Raw genomic sequence first — 19,994 nt, forward strand, 5'->3', positions numbered from 1 at the left:
GTTGAATCATTATAACTTCAAACAAGGATATGCAAACTACACCGTGTCTGAAATATACGAGCCAAGGAAGTGTTTGGAACATGAATATGAGTCAAAGAAGGCCCTCGAGGTATGTTCACTGTTAATAACTACATAACGACAAGATCTTTCTCCCGATATTGACATGTATGTTATTGTTTGTTGTAACACAATTTAATATATGTAGATTCGTGACAATGTCAAAGAAAAACTCACATACAATGATGGACTGCAACCACCTCGCGAATGTGGCAAAAGGGAATCAAGCATGGTAGATGACGCAGAGGAGAGTGGCGCTAACAAGGTGGAAGGTGGAGTGTCAGGCAACCAATTAAAAGCTGCTGTCGAGGTTAGGAAAAGGAGGAAGATGGTGGTGCTGGATGACGATGATGATAATGATAATGGAGACGCAAATTAAAATTCAAACATTGTTATATGCAAGCATGTTCTTAAGTCTAAGATTTAGATGGGAAAACATTACTTCCTCGCAATCATACAATTTGAGGTAACTGGTTTTTGATTTTAGTAGTGGATAGTTTATTTTACATTATATTGAGATTTTAAAACCATGTGGAATTAGTTTTTAATTTATATTGATGCTTAATAGTTTCCTCATGAGATTGTCAGCGTCTTAAGCGTCTTAACCCATAGTGATTAGCTCTTCTAAAATAATCTAAATGCCAAATCTTCGATCAACCTAATATGTAGCATCTACCCCCACCAACACACTGATTACAACCATCATAGGATTCTAAAAGGTACACCTCTTTGAATACATTCATCTTTTATGTAATTTTCCAAAATTTACGACACTATTGCTACAACTTTGGTATAATATTTTATATCATAATTTATGAATAGCTATAGTATACCGCCGTGAAGCGCAGCTTTGACAACTAGTTTCAGTATAAATTACTCGTCAATATTACGATATCAGCCAAAATATATGAGAATAGCATGCAAATTGATTTTCTAAGAGAATATTAACGTGAACAAACATTCTTAGGTATCTTATTCACATAATAATTATTAGGGTTTTCTCGTAAATGTCCAAGTCTCTAATATTTTTTTTTTCAAAATTGTTTTTGCAAAAATACTATGGGGGTGTTTGTTTTCAAGAAGCGGAATTCAGGAGTGAGCAAAAAACCGAATTCAAATCGAAACCGGTAAAACCGATCAAAACTGAACCGCATAAAACCGATCCGAACCGAAACCGAAAATTCTAAAACCGAACTAATTCTAATGGATGCGGTTCCGATTTTAAGTGAAAACCGAACCGCAAAAAATCGGACCGAACCAATTATTAAAAAACAAAAAATAATATTTATTTAGACAATTTTATAAGAAATATATAGACTAAATTAATATCTCATAGTATACTATGGGTTATCAACTAATATATTAATTGTATATAGTAGAGTTGTATAGTAATAATGGAACAATAAGTATAAATCTCATAAGTTTAAACATATAAGTATTGATTGTTAGAGTGAATAAAGCACAAATAAATATTCTAGTTATTATAAGTATGATATCATTAAGTTAATTTATATGAATAGGCTTTTATTTATATTATCATTCATTGTATACAATTGAATATATCATAAATAGTTCCTTCATGCCATGCTTTAAATTTCAAAATTTCTCTTCGACCATTAATCTAGTTAACTAATTTATTTCTTAAATTGGATGTATGTTTCTTCATTTAATTTTTTGCGGTTTTAAAACTGAAACCGCACCGATTAAAACCGGACCGGAGTTTTAAAACCGAAACCGAAACCGCCGGTTCGGTTGCGGTTTTAAAATTTTAAAAAAGAGGATCTTCGGTTTCGGTTTTACCCAAAAACCGAACCGGGACCGAGGTTTGCTCTCCACTAGCGGAAGCTGCTTTTGATTTCTACTTTTCTTCACCCGTTTGTGTAAATAAGTAGAAGCACTTTTGAGAAGATGAGAATGCTAACTTCTCTCTCGGAGTTTCTTTTTCTTTTCCAAACACTTTATTAACTTATTTACTTCTCACTTCTAATCCACTTATTTACTTTAAATAAGAAATCACTTTTTTAAGCCTGCCCAAACGGCCCCTATATCTTTTTTAAATAATTTATAAAAATACAAAATTTCTTAAAATATATACAAAAATACTGTATTCAAACTTTTGCAACCACCAACAACCATACTTGGAACCAGCAACCCGTAGTTGCATCTGGTTGCATATTGTATTTTTTTATAAAAATTTTCTAAAAAATTTGTATTCTTATAAATATTTTCAAGATATAGTAAAATCGCAAAAAACTTTAAAAAAATGATAATTTTGATAAATTTCCTAATTATTATTTATAAATAATTAAAGATTGAGTTTATGCTTATTTCATCAAAGAAAACAGAAGAAATTTCGTATACGTCCTCTATTTTGTGTTTGTTTTGTCGCTATCCTATAATAGAAGTTAGAACTCATTAATTTTTAAATTTAATTTTATAAATAAAGAGCGTGATCAAAATTAAGTAAAAAGACTTTTTGTTTAAAATAATAATTAGGCAGTTAAAGCAGTATACGCCCAGCATGCCATCTCTGAAGATGAGCAACCTCCACAGAAATCTCGAGTAGAATACAAAGAGTGTGGTGTGCGTATATACACATACAGCTCCACGTACAACTAACCACGTCCGTATATACACACAACTCAACTAGAGATCAAAGCCACTACACGGCGGTCACTTCCCTCCCTCACGACGTCGTTACTCTCTCTCTCTCTCTCTCTCTCTCTCTCTCTCTCTCTCTCCCCCTCCCTCCCTCCTCTCCCTCTCTCTCTCTCTCTCACTCCCCCCCCTCCCTCCCTCCCTCTCTCTCTCCCTCTCTCCTTTCTCTTTCTCCCTCTCTACAATGTCGAATCAATCAATCGTCCTGGAAGGAATCGATGACGTTGATGACTTAATATCGGTACGCTATTTAATTATTTATCGATTGTAGTTATATATTTATTTATCGAGGTAAAGTAAATTTGAAATTTGAATTACAGGAGAATGAAGAGGAGGAGAATAATAATAGTATATCGCACACTCATCTTCATCAGCTCGTTAACAAAGCAAACAAAGCCTTCCGCCAAAATCGCTTCGAAGAGGTCGTTATTTTACTCCTTTTTTTAAATATGTTTTCTTTGCTTATTATACTCATTAGTTTCAGTTCAGTTTAGTTTTTTAGTGTTTGTTATAACTACTTATTTACTGCTTGGCGTTTGCCGTGCTGCTTTGATCTTGTGTTACGGATCTCGGTAACAATTCAGTTACAGTCCATTATAATACTTGAATTGATGCTTATTCGTCAGAGATAATATAATTGAAAATTTAAATTTACTTTAGTAGTTCAAATAAACTTGTGATTCTCTATATGTCAATAGCTTCTGAACTGGAGAGTGTGATTATTTTTTTGAGAATAATAATTTGTTGAGGTAAAAAAATACGTGTTCCCTATTTATGCTGTGACCGAGAATTAATATTAGTCTATTGAGGTTATTGTAGATATAAATGTTTGCACTGTTTTTGTTATTAACATGAAATATTGGACTGTTCTAATATGTAATCAGATTTATAGTCTCGTGGTATTTGTTGTGTGTATATGAATTTGCTGGTTAATGACAATAACGTGTTTGTAATGATACAGTCATTCTTCTGTGTTGTCTTTTTGCTGACAAATTGTGTTTTTTTAGGCTATCAATTGTTACTCAGGTGCTATTAATATCAAACCTCATCATCCTGTTATTCTTGGCAATCGATGTGCTGCCTATCTCAGGTTTCAGTCTGGATTCTGATATCTCATTTGTAATGCAGAAAGTGTCTTTAACACAAATGTTTTTTGGATATATTTGGCATTGTTTAACAGTTATCTCTCGTATGATCTGTTTCCAGGATTTGTCAATTCCTGGTACATAGACCTGCATCAGATTCTGAATATAGACCGTTAAGCGGGCTTGATCCAACTGTACATGCTGGAGTACGTAACTAATCTTCGTTGTTGATAATAAAGCAATCCTCTCTGAATTTAAGGGAATCAGTACCACAACCATTACTAATACTACATTAGCATGTTTGTATATGTTTTTTTAGCTTGCTTTAAAGGATGCTGACAAAATGATGAACCTTCAAAGTGATTCAGTAAAAGCACACATTTTGAAGGCCGACGCACTAATTTTGGTGAGGGCACCAAACATCATAGATTTTAATTTGCAATCATGTATCGACTTTCAATTTGGGTTTCATTTTTATATTCCTAACCATCATGACCAGGGTAAATTTTTGGATGTTTTAAATTGTTCAAAATAAGTACATTAAGTCCATAAATTCATGGCATATAACAGTTCGAAATCATTTTAAGATTCTTACTCATACTATTACAGCTCTTATATTATAATAAAACTTCCAGGATTCAAACCCCAGTATATTCTATGTTTAGGCTGTATCTGTGTATTGCTCAGATCTATTGGTTAAAAGTTGTTGATACAATACATTATTAAATAAATAACTGTTGCAGACATTGTATTTGTGAGAAGATATTATTTAATGTTTTTTGTTCTGTATTTCTATCTCGAAGCCAAATAAAAAATAAGGTATTTGTTTCTTAAATAGACGCACCGTTTAAGATTAACAATTTAAGATATACCTTCTAGCAATCTTGGACCTCTATATGGTCCTCATGGTGCATAAATTTTTTTGATAGCTGTTGAGTTGCCAATGATCTTTCATAAGCTAAAACTCACTTATATATGATCTATGTGGCAGTTACAAAGGTTTGAGCTGGCCCATGACATTGTACTCTCGGGGCTTCAGATTGATCCTTCAAGGTAATATAGGGCCTTAGCTTATCATGAAAGGTTTACTGCTTACTGAAAGTGGTTTTTGGAACTTATGAAGTTAATACTCAAAGTAAAATTATCACCTATAAGGTGTTACCTTTTTGGATATTTTTATTGATAAATATATAACATGCAATGATGTAAATCACTTATTGTTTTAACTATTGTCAAGTCAATCACAAATTCTCAACATAAGTTTATTAGAAGTTGTATATGGCGAGGGTGATATAAATTTTTGCCATGTCAATAACTATTTCTTTAAAAAATAATAAAAGAAAGTACCTATGACCTACTTGCATATAACCTATAAGTCAATCTGACTTATCTGCTAAATGTATGAATATCTGGTTTGGAGGTCATAAGTAGACCCAAAAGCCTCGTAATTTGATCAAGGTGTTTTCTTATTAATTTAAATATATATATAAATCACTAAAACATATGAGGATGGACATATATTCTTCTGAAAACATTCACTCCGTAAGGTGGAAAGACACCCCTCTAATCTGTTTATATTGTGAGAGAAGCTTCCAAGTTATCCCTTCCGGCTAACTTATATATTACAATATTAGGAAAATTAACTAAAGATTACGACTTAATTTATTGGTTCGTCATTCTAATAATTTAGTTGCTTGTTATCACACTAGCCTTCGATACTGTACCTTGTAATTAAATGTAAATAATGATTATATTTGTAAATGTAACTTTAATCCTCATATTCGGTATATGGTATTTAAAATTCATTTATTTTTGGCAAAAGTGTGCATCTTCGGAATTTAGTAAGAATGACATGTACTACAATGGGGAGGAATAATCATGAGATAACTCTGCGTACGGATGACTTTGATTGTACTGTCTGCTTGAAGTTGATTTATGAACCAATTACAACTCCTTGTGGACACTCCTTTTGCCGTTCTTGCCTATTTCAAGCAATGGACCGATGTGAGATTTCTAGCTATTCTCCCATTTTTCTAAATCTGAATTCTGATCACTGTATAACTTTGTTTATTTAAGTAATCCTTTTTTGGAAATGATAGGTAACAGATGCCCATTGTGCCGAACAATTCTTTTTATAAGTCCTAGAACATGTTCAATCAGGTGAGAATTATATTGGAGTGTTACTTGACGTATTTTCAGGCTGTCGTTGGCTGATTGGCATCTGAAATGATAACTTTCTAATACACTAAATTTTGCGATGTGTTTGCACTATTTTTTAAACTTCATTACTAATTTCCTGACACTAAATGATGTTCTCACTCTCCTTTCTGATAATTTATGTGTGTGTATTTGAAGTGTTACACTGAACAACATAATACAAAAGAACTTTCCAGAGGAATATGCTGAAAGGAAGTTGGAGCATGAAAATTTGACAATCATGGGTGCTGATTTGTTGCCTCTTTTTGTCATGGATGTTGTCCTACCCTGCCAGAAGTTACAACTCAACATATTTGAACCTCGGTATAGACTTATGGTGAGTTCAAGTTATGCTAGCTAACCCATCTAGGTTCTATAAATTTTCTTGTTACACTACCTCTATCAGCAGAAAGTGTGCTAGTAGGTTTACTAAATGTGTACAGTGATGAAGATGTACCCTAGACATGAAGAGAAACATGCAAAAAGGATTAATAAGTTGGATTATTTATATTGAATAGATTAAGTTTCCATCTATTATTATTATTTTAACTAATGGGAGTCTTGAATAAAAGCACTAAACTTGATCCGGGCTGGGAGTTCTATAACAAAAATGGAAGTAATTGGTAACTTGTTAGGACACATCCATAATACTTGACAAATATACTTCAGTCTAAACTGGTTCTTGCAGTCATTTATTAGGACAATCATTCTGTTGTCTAGGTATCCCTGTAGGCAATGAAAATAACATTTTATTATTTCATACATATTGTGGCAGAAACTATTGTTATAGCAATGAGAATACTTGGGGCCTGTTTGTGTGCCTTTATTGTAAGTTGAGATTTACTTACAAGTCAAAATTAGCTTATTGGTTCATTTTAAAAAATAGTAAAAGTAACTTAAAGCTGACTTATAAAATTTGGGGAAGGATTTATATTATGCCTTTTAATGAAAATTCTAGTATTTTTTAGTGTTTTTTTTTTTACATCTTATTAGTTATGTATTATGATTGAAGTCATTATTAATAACTTGTAAGCAGAAACATTCTTCTGCCAATATGCTTGCAAGTTGCAAGTCATAAAATAACTTGGGGTTAGTAGCAAACTTTTTTTGATGAAATCCATTGGGGTCTAGAAGATGTACAGATAGATTTAGTCAATACTAAAAGACATGGAGCTTCATGAGAAATACATGTACTTTTTAGGTAAATTGGACTCGGTGACTAGATTCTACAAAGTCCTCAAGCTGAATGCAAATAATAAAAAAAAGTCAAAATTAATAGCATAATGAGATTCTGATTGGATTTGTTCTCTGAATATGTTGTTTTATCTAAAAACACTATGGTTGATGATGTTAGTCATAGTAGCTACTTTCTTTTCTAAAAAATTGTAGGTAAGGAGGATAATGGAAGGAAACAGAAGAATGGGAATGGTAATATATATCCTGTTTTCCCCATTCACCATCCTTTCATGAAGATTGGGTAAAAGAATCCTCTCACATGTTAAGACGCTGTCTTTGAATTGTATAGGTTACGATAGATTCGACATCAGGTTCAGTTGCTGATCACGCTTGTGAAGTGGAGATTACTGAGTAGGTCTTTTTATCCCTTGTCCGTATTTTTTTCAATTTACATGCTATCCAACTTTTAGCTATATGTAATATTTGTGGTACATCAAACATTCTCTGGTTTAATGACTGTAGTTGTGAGGCACTTCCAGATGGACGTTTCTTTCTAGAGGTGAGATATGGCTACATCAATTCGCTTTTCTTTGTGTCCCAAGAGTATGCTTATTGGCACCACTGCAGACGCAATTTCTACTTGTTTATATGTGTTAATGACTTCATGATTATGTTCTTATTTTGTTATATGTTACGAGGATTTTATCCACTTGGTGATGTGGAAATAATATCTTAACATCAGTGCTTTTGTTTCCTTCCCCCCTCCTTGTTCTATGAACTTTGGTGATGTACTTACTATTGATGGTTAGTTGTTTGAGATTTTATGATCTACTCTATATTTCATATCTTACTTCTCCATATATATTTTGTGTAAGCAACACATGTATTTTGAGTAAGCAACACTTGTTGGGTTTCTAGTATTTTCGGCCCTCATATTGAAAGAATGTCGATTATTTGTCACCCTTAAACCACAAACTTCTAGTTAGATTAAAATCTTTTGTTTCTAAAGTATATTCCTGTTATATATATATATAAAGTGTATCTGGAAGTATAGTGTACTACCTACACTTTACAATGTCTTTCGTCTTTTGATACTTTTGCACCTCAAAACTTCTTTTCCGCAATTTTTAAACTTTTTCTCAAAATCGGTTTTAACCTAAACAACCTATCTACTCCTAGGTCTACGGCTAATCTTTGCATAAATCTCACCCTATATATGCCTATGGGATATGCTTGGCAAGTTTTGTTTGGTTTGTCATGATAAATGGATACTCTGTTTGCTGATTGTATATTATCTATACTAAATGTGGAAAGGATTTTTACTTGAGTTATCTGTAATTACAATCAAATAATTTTAACTTTGGCCACCATTTTGGCAGAAGAATAAGCTAGTGTTAGTAACTTTGTCAACTAGAAGATCAAACACATTATAAATGTGTGGTTTGCCTTTTCCGTTTAATGTTTTAATCTAAAGTATTATGTATGATATATTATTTGAGATATCCTACTAAAAGTCAAAGTAAAATTGGGAAAGCTTACGATCTTAAACTTAAATATAGAGATCTTCTACTAAAGTTTATCGATGTTGATTGGATGTGTTAAGTAACCAGCCCATCTAAAACGTATAGGTGTTAGAGGAGGTCTTAACATGATCTTATACTCTTCAACACTCCCCCTGAATGGTACGATTGAACATCAACTACCAATACCGTTACCAATACCAACAACTACCAATACCAATAAATATTTAAATTAAACACACAGGGTGGAGACCTGAGTCCGCTCCTAAATGGTATCTGATATCATGTTAAGTGACCTATTCACCTAAATCTCAATGTGTTAACAGTTCCCTTATCGCGGTCTCCCATCTTTGGGGCATAACTTTATCTTGCGTTTCTATGATAAATTAGACCTATTTTTCGGAGTCACTCAAAAGCCCATTTCTGGGTCACTCAAAAGCCTATTTTTGGGTCAAGAGTGGATCAAAGATGCCTATCTCTCATAACTATGTCTTAAGTGTAATGATAAATTTTGAGAGTATTGGGGGTGGCTTGTAGTCGAACTCATGTCTCCCGCTAGCCCAAGCTTTGATATTATGTTATGTAAATAGCTCATCTAAAACCTGAAACCTTAATGTTGTGTTTAGTTGGGGAGAATGGAATGGAATGGAATGGAATGAGTAAAAAATACTTGAAACTAATAGAGATAGGAAGAAAGTTTTGAAAAAATTTGAAGGAGTGCAAAATTGCTATGATGAGATTTGAGAAGAAATTGAGGATGTGAGAGAATGGAGCATTCCATCTCAAATGGAAGGGGTGATATTTAGCATATGATGTAGGGAATGGAATGGAGGAAGGAATGAAATTTATTAAAAATCATCCATAAGATAGTTCATTTTTCATTTCATTCCTTCCGGAATCATTCACCCCAACCAAACACAACATAAGGTGTTAGAGGAAGGCCTCAACAGGATATTATACTCTTCAACTGGGTGTTGGAATTCTTGAGGCTGAAGAAACCCAAATGTTATAATAAAGAGAGAGCAATCCATCACATGGAGTTTCCTGTGTGAGCTATTCATGTTTTCAGTGCTTTGTTGGCAGTCATGTATCTATACTTTTTCAACAGGTTGAAGGCCGCAGAAGATGTCACATAATTGACCACTGGGATCAAGATGGGTAACCAAACTGCCATTTCTACATAAGTAATTAGGTTTTATTATGGTGGCTACACTGATGCCCTTTTCTGATTTTCAAGGTATCGTGTGGCTGAGATTGAATGGATACAGGATATATGCCCAGCTGAAGGAACAGAAGAAAGATTAGACGTAAGTGCGCTGTACTTTTAAATTTATATGGAAGAGAGTTTTTTGTGTCAGTGGCTTGCTTTATTAGTAGTTCCTCTTCTCTAACTTGCTTTAAGATTGAAATCTGGTGCAATGCTCTTTTGAAAAGAAAACTCAGGAGATTTCAAACACATTTTAAACAGTTACAAGTGTCGGATAGGCTTTTCCTTTGGATAAACTTTTGAATTATTTGCATTATTTTTTAGGAATCTTATAAGAAGTCATACATGTAGCTAGCATAATCTTGAACAAAATGCAATATCTATGTCTAAAACCAACGAAATGGCTTGACTTTAACTTATGTAAGCTTGTAGTTAGAGGATACTGTACAAAAAGCAGAAGCATTTGCTAAATCATGGATGAGGACGGCACAAGAGGCAGCTCAGGGAGGTAATTCATCATGGATAACATTCTTAATAATTTTTTTATATGTTGCTTTTCACAAGTCTTTTGGAGGGTGAACACCAAACTTGTGGAAAGCATTTGTGTGAGACAAACGTATCCAAACTTCTGAAGTTGGATCATCTCGAGAAGCATGTCAACAAAATTGGAAATGGTAGCAGCTACTAGTTGTTCAGGGTCAAATCTGGCTAATTTTTCAAGAATATTTAATAGTTTTTGGACCTAATAATTAAGTGCTTACAAGCAATATTATGAAGTTGTTTCAAACCTATATAGGAGAATTTATTTGGAATATAGCTAGTTCCTCTGTCCCCCAATTTTTTGCTTTAAGTTATAGGGATATGCATGTACCTTTATTCTATTTTTTAAGTATGGTCATATTTGTGCTTGCAAACCTGAAAGATAGCTGACCTTAAAAAGGGGTCTTCTCCATATGTTTATAATTTCATGTACTGTTGCCCCTCTTTGAGATTTTTCTCCCTTATATTAAGCTATCTCTAGGAACAGTAAGCATTATCTTATATACACTATTTGCCATTGTTATCAAGTCGACGACTAGTCGTCGACTAGTCGACCACTAGTCGACAAGTCGTTTTATAGAAAAAGTCAAGCAACGACTTATTTAGTCTGGCGACTTATTTTCAACATATCAGTGTCTCCCTAATCTTTGTATCATTTCAACTTCACATTTTTATTTCCATCCTGTCACTACTCTTTGGCTTCAGGATATGTAATCTTTGTATCATTTTCAACGTATAAGTATATCCCTAATTTTTGTATCATTTCAACTTCACATTATTATTTCTTTCCTATCTTTCTGCCTTCAATTTATATGTGAACTAACAATCTGCTACGTCGTATACATCTCACTGTTGCTTATTATCTTTTACTTTTGATTCAAACTATAAACTGATGTGCGTTCAACTATATTTTATATATTAAATCTGGTAAAAATATGTATAAGAATGACTTGTCGACTTTTTACGACTAGTCGGGCGACTTGTCGACTAGTCGATTCCAAGGTATCCGGACGCCGAGGCTCGACTTGGCGCCGTAATAACCTTGCTATTTGCATTATTGCATAATCAGAATGTTATGTCGATGCTTTTATCTATTTGTTGTAATTGTGACATATATACCTCTTTTTAGCAATGACAAATATGATTTTTTATGTAGATCAAGTACGTCTTGCACAGCTCCTCAAGGCTGAAGAGTTGATGCCCACAACAAATGATCCTGAGCACTTTAGCTTTTGGGTATGTCTTTGCGCGCGCGCACACAAAACACATTCAAATAAAGAGTTATAGCTTGATGATGTGAAATTTATTTCAGCTTGCAACTCTAACTAATCGGAGACCATCACAAAGGTTGGACCTCCTTCGCATGAGAGATACAAACGAGGTAACATTACCTTCCATAATGGCACACCTTTTGTGATAGTTGTTAACTACTAAACTCCTTTCAAGATTTTAGCTAGTCTTAAAAAATTGAAATAAGAAATGAATACGGATTTCCTGGAACATTTTCTTTAATAACAGAATCATATAATAATGGTTATGAGGCCGAAGAACTAAATAAAAATATTTAACAACCCATTTCTTCAGACACGGTGTACTGTGTATGATCATACATCTTCTGTATTCAGATTGACATTTTATAACCGGCAATTGACTATGTTACGAGTTACAACATATAAAACTAATATTTAACAAAATCAAAACTAACAAATTTGCTTAGTAGATTTTAATGCCTGAACTTAAGCTCCATCAGGTCTCTCATCTCTGTAAATCAAGCCCTGAATCCAGTTCTATTGTGTGTTCACCTCAAATGACTTCACTCCTGAATCAGTTGCAGTACTTAAATTTGACCAAAAAGCATTGAATATTTTCATAAAGGTGATTACTTTTTTCAATAGGCATTCTAGATTATTCTTTTTGCTAATTAATTTCATAAAACTATTGAACTTCCTTGCCAGGATAGTTGTAGATCTTTTTGTTATTGTTGATTTGGTACCAACACAATATCCCTTAGTAAGCTTTTCTTTGGTGAATAATAGGACTTGTTCTTGAAATTGGGAGAAGCTAACTAAGTTGTGTACCTCCCTTCCAAAATTTATATGGTAACTATAAAGTAATAATAAATATGTTAAGAAAATGAAAATATTAGCAGGTCTACTTTCCCTCTCATGGTCACTTTTACAAGCTAAGCTTTGTGTTACTTTTTATGTTTTATGTCAAAATTGCAGTGTACATATTAGATGTCTTATTGTGTACTTATGTGTAATGTGCAGAGGGTGAAACGAGGGCTTATTTACTTGAAAGCCGCAGAACAATTCTGCACAACGCAATAGCAGCACCGTTCTGCACCAAACCATTATATTGTTAATATGCTATTCAACATTGTTCTGTACATGAGATTCTGGAAAGAAAATATAGAGAAGAAAACATAACAGAATGAAAGGCCAAGATACATATGTTATATATTTATGAGACCCAAGAGAGAGCAAACCCTTAAATTTATGTAACTTTTGATGTGAAGGTGGTTTAACTTTATTGAACTCGACTTCTGTATTCATCTTGATTGAACTTTGAATAAATTATATAGCTTTTGGCTTAAGTCTCATCAGTTTACAGGTGAAATCATTACCCCAAAACTGACAATGCTTCTTCCTTAAAACTGTAGAAAAATACTCCCTCTGTCCCTCTCATTTCTTTACAGTTACTATTTTGGTATGTCCCTCTCATTTCTTTACGTTACTATAAATAATACTCCCTCCGTCCCACCCATTTCTTATCAAATGGGTTGGGCACGGAGGTTAAGGAATATGTATAAAGTAATTGAAAAGAGGAAGAAAAGTGGGTAAAGTGGTGGGACCCAATGATTTTTAATGTATAAAAAGAAGATAGTGAAGTAAAAGTAGTGTGAAAAAGAAAGAAAAGTGGAGAAGTGGTGGGACCCATTGACTATTTTTGGTAAGTTTTGAAATGTAAAGAATTGGATGGGACACCCCAAAAAGGAAAGTGTAAAGAAATGGGTGGGACGGAGGGAGTAAGTTTTTCTCATCATTACACCCACTATCTTCCTCCACTATCTCATATTTAACAATAAAAACTACTATTACACCCACTACTTTCCTCCACTATCTCAAATCTATTATTAAATATTGATATGTCCCACCACTTTACCCACTTTTCATCTAACTTTACTCATTTTTTATACATTGTCTTGGTCTCCGTGTCCCCCTCCAATGTAAACAATTGAGGGGGACGGAGGGAGTAATGGAATGCAATAGGGGAATTCTAGGTCAATAATTACACTATTATTATTATATTTAGAAAAAGAATAATACATAACTAAAAGAAGAAATCATTTGTCTTCATGGGTAGTGTCCCTTGGCTCCTATTTCTGTTTCTCACGCTTAACTATTATTATATTTAGAAAAAGAATAATAGATAACTGTATTATGAGAAACACAACAAATAAGAAACAGAAATTGTATTGTATTATACAAGGATGCTGATAAATAGAAATAACTAGAAAATAATATTATGCCCGGAAATTAAGAGGCCGTTTGGGTGAACTTAAAATAAGTGCTTATTGCTTAAAATAAATAAGTACAGTAGAAGTTAGAAGCAAGATAAGACTTATAAGTGATTAAAGTGTTTGGGAAATAAGTAGAATTCATGAAACAAAAGTTAGCATTCCTAGTTTTTTATAAGTGTTTTTTGACTTTTTACACAAACGCTACGAATAAGTGCTTCTAACTTATAAGCTGAGAATTCCGGCTTAAAATGGGTTGCCAAGCACCCACTAAATTTCAATATTAAAATTGAACAAAATTGGGGGTTAAGAAGTTAAGATAAGAAGATAGGAAATTAAAGGGGCAGAAGCGAAGTTAGTTATGGACCCGATAGAACATGGTGGATGATGGTGACTTAAAGTAGTGAAATTCATGATAGATTCCTGCTAATCATCACTCCTCGTCCATCTTGTCCTCGAATCATTTCCAACGTCCAAACCAGTAAAAGCCAACAACTTTTGATTTTAAAAATTAATTTTGCCTCTAGATTTGAGAGGAAAATACATTTTTAAATTTTTTTATGAAAGATTTTTTAAGTTAATCATGGGAAAATACTTTTAAGCCAAGCAAAAAAATATGTTACCTGCCTCATGTGACTTTTTTTTTTGTCAGGTGCCTCATGTGACTTTTATTCATCTTAATTCGTATAGTATTATTGTTACTACTCATAATAGTTCAATTTAATCATGAATAAGTTCAGCAACACGTTTCCTCCTTTCTAATTTGCCAATGGTGAGGTTTGTCACCTTCGAACTTTTCATGCTATTAGCTTAGAAATCTGATCATTACTGTTCTTTCATTTAGAGTTGCATTATTTTATTGGTTTATTTTTTCTTTGAAGCTAAGACACATCCATCCAATCATGATAGAAGGGACCACTCGGAGTGATAAAAAAGAATGCCACATGGCTACATGTACATGTAGAACAAGAGGGAGAGAGATTCATATGGGAGAGAGTTAATCTAAAAATATTGAGGATTAAGTAATTAATTAAGTCTACCATGTTTGACTAATCCTTGTGAGCCACTTTCTTGTCCAGCGATACTTGACCAAGTTAATAAACCACTAGAACTACTTCAACATTTCTTGATTTATTTAATCCCCTTGTGTCAAAAAAATACATTTTTTATATACATATAATGCACATTTATTTCTCCAAAATCGTTTATATGATTTTCTGGATTTTAATCAACCCATGCCCCTTCCACTTTGAGAGTATCTTCCTAGAAACTATTAAAATATAACAAACAATATTGCAAATGAAATCAGAAGTGATCTTTCTTAGTCTCAAATCCAGACTCTGATAATATATTGTCAAAGACTCACTATACTGTCGGAAAGATTATACTTGGCGCTTGTTTGTTTCGTGCAATCACAAACTGCTTTTGACTTCTGCTTTTGTTGACCCGTTCGTGTAAATAGGTAGAAGCATTTTAAGAATTTGAGAATTCTAACTTCTCCCTCAGAGCTTCAACTTCTTTTCCAAACATTTTATTAACTTATTTACTTTTCACTTCTAATCCACTTCTTTAGTTTAAACGAGAAGTCAATTTTTTTAAACTTATCCAAACGGCCCGTTAATGTTTCTACATGTATGCTTTACCTCATCAAGGCTTGTACTTGAAATAATTATCAATTCATAATCAAGATTAGTGTAAAAATGTGAATGAATAGGCTACAGCAGTATTTTCCAAGCTACCTAAAAGGCTAAAAGAAACTCTGTTTGCATGAAAAGACACTTAATAAACGACAACAATGTAAAAAAGGTCTTAAATGTGATGATTTTACAATTTCAGACTTTTATGACAGATGATTTTATTCTCTATGTTTCACATTTTTGCCAGCTGCTAATTTTGTATTATACTGGTGGGGGTGAAATCACAGAGACAAGACCTCAGAATGACACCAAAGAACTAAGGTAAAAACAAACCATAAGTAGATAGCAAGTAAAGAAATCACCTGATGAACCAATTGTTTCACTATTTATCAGTTGGTAGCTAGCTTTACACCATAAATTCTGAAAAAACTTACCCTTTTGCTGCAGAAAAAATCACAATAATAAACTCCTGCTCATATAAAAGGCATTGCTGATATAGAAGAGAGAGCTCAGTCTCCTCCCTCTTATGATACACTGTAATGGAGACTACTAGCAAGATTATCAGAAGTTCTATCTACATATTTCTTTCCAACTACCATTACTTCACCATCTCAGCAATTCTTGCCTTGCCATTTTCGGCTTCAGTACTCCTATCGCAGGCACTTGTACCTTCTTCTACTCTTCTTCCACCGATACAAATTAGGCTGCAGGCTCTTCTTAATGCAGCAGGCTTACCATCATCGTCGGAAATCTTCAACATTTTCAGCTTAAAGCTCTCACAAACCATCACTTCTACGGTTTTAGTTCTGCCTTTTACCTTTTCTTTTCTCATCCTCGCGAAGGCTTCTGTAATCAAGGCTCTCTCACAACAAAAACCATCTCAAATAAAAATCTTTTCCTTCATTTCCATTCTTAGCCCTATTTTCTCTACACAAATCTGGACCTCATTACTAATTCTCTCTGCGAACGCTACTTCATTCTCAATCCTAACCATTGCATACAATTTTCTTGATGTGTACAAATTATTGTCAACTTCTACATCAATTGTCCTTTTTTCTGCAGCTGCAGCTATTCTTTACTCTATAATTCTTGCTAATGCATTCGTTATTAGCAATCTGGCCGTGGTTTTATCAGGAATGGAAGCGAAAGGAGGGTGTATCTCATTACTCAAGGCTTGTGTTCTGATCAAAGGAAGAAACTCGAAAGCTATATCATTAGCACTGCCTCTTAATTTGGCCTTAGCCGCAATTGAGGCTCTGTTTCAATATCGTGCTGTGGCAGTCCTTTCTTCCAATGGATTTCCAAATTTTTCGATGACTCTAGAGTGCATTGTCATTGCCTATTTATACTCCATCTTCATCGTTCTTGATACAATCATCAGTTGCATGTTTTTCAGAAGCTGCAGAACAGCTTTTTTGGTCGAAGATCAGAACAGATACTCCCACTGCATTGATATTTCAAAATACAATCAAGATCACATCATTTCTTGTGCAAAATTGAAGAGTATAGAAGAGCTTCCTTAGACCGTTATATGATTGTAGTACTAGTAGATAATTACACAATTGTTCATTTCAATTTAGGATCGAAAATGAATAGGACTGCGAGAGAAAGGAAAACATGATATCTATTATCCAATCTCTCAGTTACATACATACACTTGGCTCTTACTTATGTTACGTACGCCCCTCCTTACTTTTAGATGCGGAGGGATTTTATCTTTTTCAATTTTTTTTTCTGTGTACGTTTCAAGATTACTAGTATGCATATATATGGAGGTTTAATCTCTATTGTATTGTAAAAAAAATATGCAGAAGCTACTGTTTATAGCTTCAGTGCCATTGTTCTTCGCCTGATAAATTTGATGACATTTTCCCTGTCAAGTAAATAAAAACAAGAAAATTAGATGATTCTGAAATTCGCAGACATACTGATCAACCTGTATTCATAAACTCATAGTTTCCAGACAAGCAAAATCGCGATGGATGTAGTTCTGTTCTGCAATCAAGAGTATGATTTGTCAGTTAATTTTCAATTTTTTGATTGCAAATGTTGTGTCTTCTGAATATCAAGTGTTTCTTGTGATAAAACAGGTAGTTTATCTGCATGGCAAAAAGTACAACTCAAAACTTATTAAAAGATGGCAGTCTCTTCTGATACAGATAAACCGTGAAGCAGAACATGAAAAAGAACAACATAAAGAGAATCTTTTTAATATGGGATCTGAAAATTGTCCTTTTGGTTAATGCCGCAAACATAAATGAAGAGTCAAGCATGCCTTCATATTAAATATTACTGCATGCATGCATATATAATTTGAATAATTAAATGTAAGACAATAAGAATGGCAGAGACTTGAGTCCAGTCCAGAAGCTATTTTCTAAAATTCCATATTCGAAAAATCTTACAAAACCTGAGTAGTGTTACATCACCATCAGGTCCATCACAATGACTTGGATTTCCCCATTACATCACGTAACGCGCAAGCCCAGTCATTCTCAATGAATTATAAATCATATATTGGATTTTTGTAAACGTCGTTTGTTGAATTATTTAAAGCGGATGAAAACATTAGCAAACTCACATGCCTTGTTTGCTTAGTTGCCACAAAATTTCAAGAAATCATAGCTGGCTTTAACGATTTTTCATATAATTGGTGTATGAGTATGCTGATAACAACAATTATATCCATACAATCATTTAAACAAACACAACCAACCATTTCAAATTATGTATTGAGATTAATAATTTCTTGATAATTATTAGAGACAGTTCTTCTGTAGTTCAGTACGTCGGTATATTCAAGGTAATATATTTTCCTAATGTAATTTATAAATTTCATAGATAAATCTCTGAGTTAGGAACCAGAGACGACAAAGTTTAATATGCATAATTAATAAATTTTTTTATATAATTATACACAGAATTGAGAAGAAAATATATTGAATGTTGTTATATCCAATAATACAAATACAATAGTCTATGAGCGTTGCTTTAAATTGTTGCGGTTAGAGTTGTAGTTGGTTCTGTAGCTAAACACATTTATATAATGCAACTCAGCTCTCACATTTTCGGGATGATTCTCACTCTGCATCTTTTCCCAAGGCCTTGATTGTTGCTTGGGGTCATTTGGCAAATCTGAATTGAATGATTAATATATTTGAATGATCTGAATCAATAAACTATCTGAATTATGAATGAATAATATTGTTTGACGAATTAAATTCAAAATATCTGAATAATATATTAAATATATGATAATTTATTTTAACAAAACAAAACTATACAAATCTGTAAAGAAAATATATCACTTGATGTTTCGTAATATTAAAAATTATTTAAAGATATATGGAAAAATATGATATATCTTAATATCCAAAGATTTATATAGTTAAAATTATTATTATATTATTTTTAGATAAATTTATTATAACAAACAAAATCTGCCTTAAAATTGTTACATATAATATGCAACAAATAAACAAAAAGTGTACGTTTTTTATAAGATAATATGGACATTTTGATAGACGGTGCTTTACAGCAGTAGTAACAGCATGGGTAGGATGGAACATATTGGTGAATGATTTTTTTAAGAATTTTGAAATGACCGACTCAGCTGGTTATGAATGATTCAGAAGGGCAAAGTGTGTCCACCAAATAATCTTAACTATATGAATCGCTCATATAAAGCTCATTCAGCTCGAATAAGCGGAAAACAAATGGGCCTTAGCAACACATTTTACTATAACATTTATTTAATTCTTTTCTATTAAGTTGGGGTTCGTACAACGGGGACAGTTCGCAGCTTTTGACAGAGGATCTTTAAGATTTTGTAGATTAAAATAATATAAAATATAAATTAAATTTATCTGATATTATTTTATATTATTATAAATATTATAACAAATAATATGAAATCTCCTTATAAGTTCAAACACGATGAGTTTGGTTATCGAAAATTATACCCAACAAAGATGTCAAACAGTTCATAATATCCTTTTAAGTATTGTTTTTTCGACTTATTTGTCAAGCAACTTCTAAAAATATTAAATAAATAACTTAACGTATTTATAAATTATGTTTTTATATAAAATTAGTGTATATTAGGCAGTTATTTTTATGGACCGAGGAAGTGAGAAAATGACCTATATATAAAAGATTATATCCTACTAGAAAAATGATGGAAAAATTGAAAAAGTTTGTTCAATTCATAATCTACAACCTATACTTATTCCAAATTTCACTAATATATTTTTTTCTTTTACCGGTTTATAATAAGGGCTTTTTTTATTAATAATCACGTTTTCAATCTTATTTCCAAAAATACTACCTTATCCAATCTTATTTTCAAAAATACTACCTTCTCTAAAATATTTTCAAAAATACTGTGGTTGCATATGC

At 32.8% G+C, this 19,994-nt stretch overlaps 2 protein-coding genes across 3 annotated transcripts; both read left to right on the top strand.

Moving 5' to 3' along the window:
• The first annotated feature begins 2,589 nt into the window (after positions 1–2,589).
• Positions 2,590–13,035, top strand: LOC108224025 (uncharacterized). Of its 2 annotated transcripts, none has more exons than XM_017398545.2 (18): positions 2,590–2,956; positions 3,036–3,137; positions 3,723–3,805; positions 3,922–4,006; positions 4,120–4,206; positions 4,792–4,853; positions 5,623–5,804; positions 5,900–5,960; positions 6,156–6,333; positions 7,386–7,424; positions 7,522–7,583; positions 7,695–7,731; positions 9,801–9,850; positions 9,930–9,999; positions 10,332–10,407; positions 11,596–11,675; positions 11,752–11,820; positions 12,710–13,035. In XM_017398545.2, the coding sequence occupies exons 1-18, from the start codon at positions 2,900–2,902 to the stop codon at positions 12,767–12,769; spliced, it is 1,440 nt and encodes a 479-aa protein (XP_017254034.1). In that variant the 5' UTR covers positions 2,590–2,899; the 3' UTR covers positions 12,770–13,035. The 2 variants fall into 2 exon arrangements, with proteins under 2 accessions (XP_017254034.1, XP_063949800.1); XM_064093730.1 differs by lacking the exon at positions 12,710–13,035 and adding an exon at positions 12,190–12,320 and having other exon boundaries at positions 2,802–2,956.
• A 3,100-nt stretch (positions 13,036–16,135) lies between these two features.
• Positions 16,136–17,119, top strand: LOC108220975 (uncharacterized). The gene has a single exon (XM_017394877.2). It carries the CDS (start codon positions 16,136–16,138, stop codon positions 17,117–17,119), a length of 984 nt encoding a protein of 327 aa, XP_017250366.1.
• Positions 17,120–19,994: the final 2,875 nt, after the last annotated feature.

Source organism: Daucus carota, chromosome 5 (genome assembly GCF_001625215.2).
Source record: "Daucus carota subsp. sativus chromosome 5, DH1 v3.0, whole genome shotgun sequence".
Lineage (NCBI taxonomy): Eukaryota > Viridiplantae > Streptophyta > Magnoliopsida > Apiales > Apiaceae > Daucus > Daucus carota.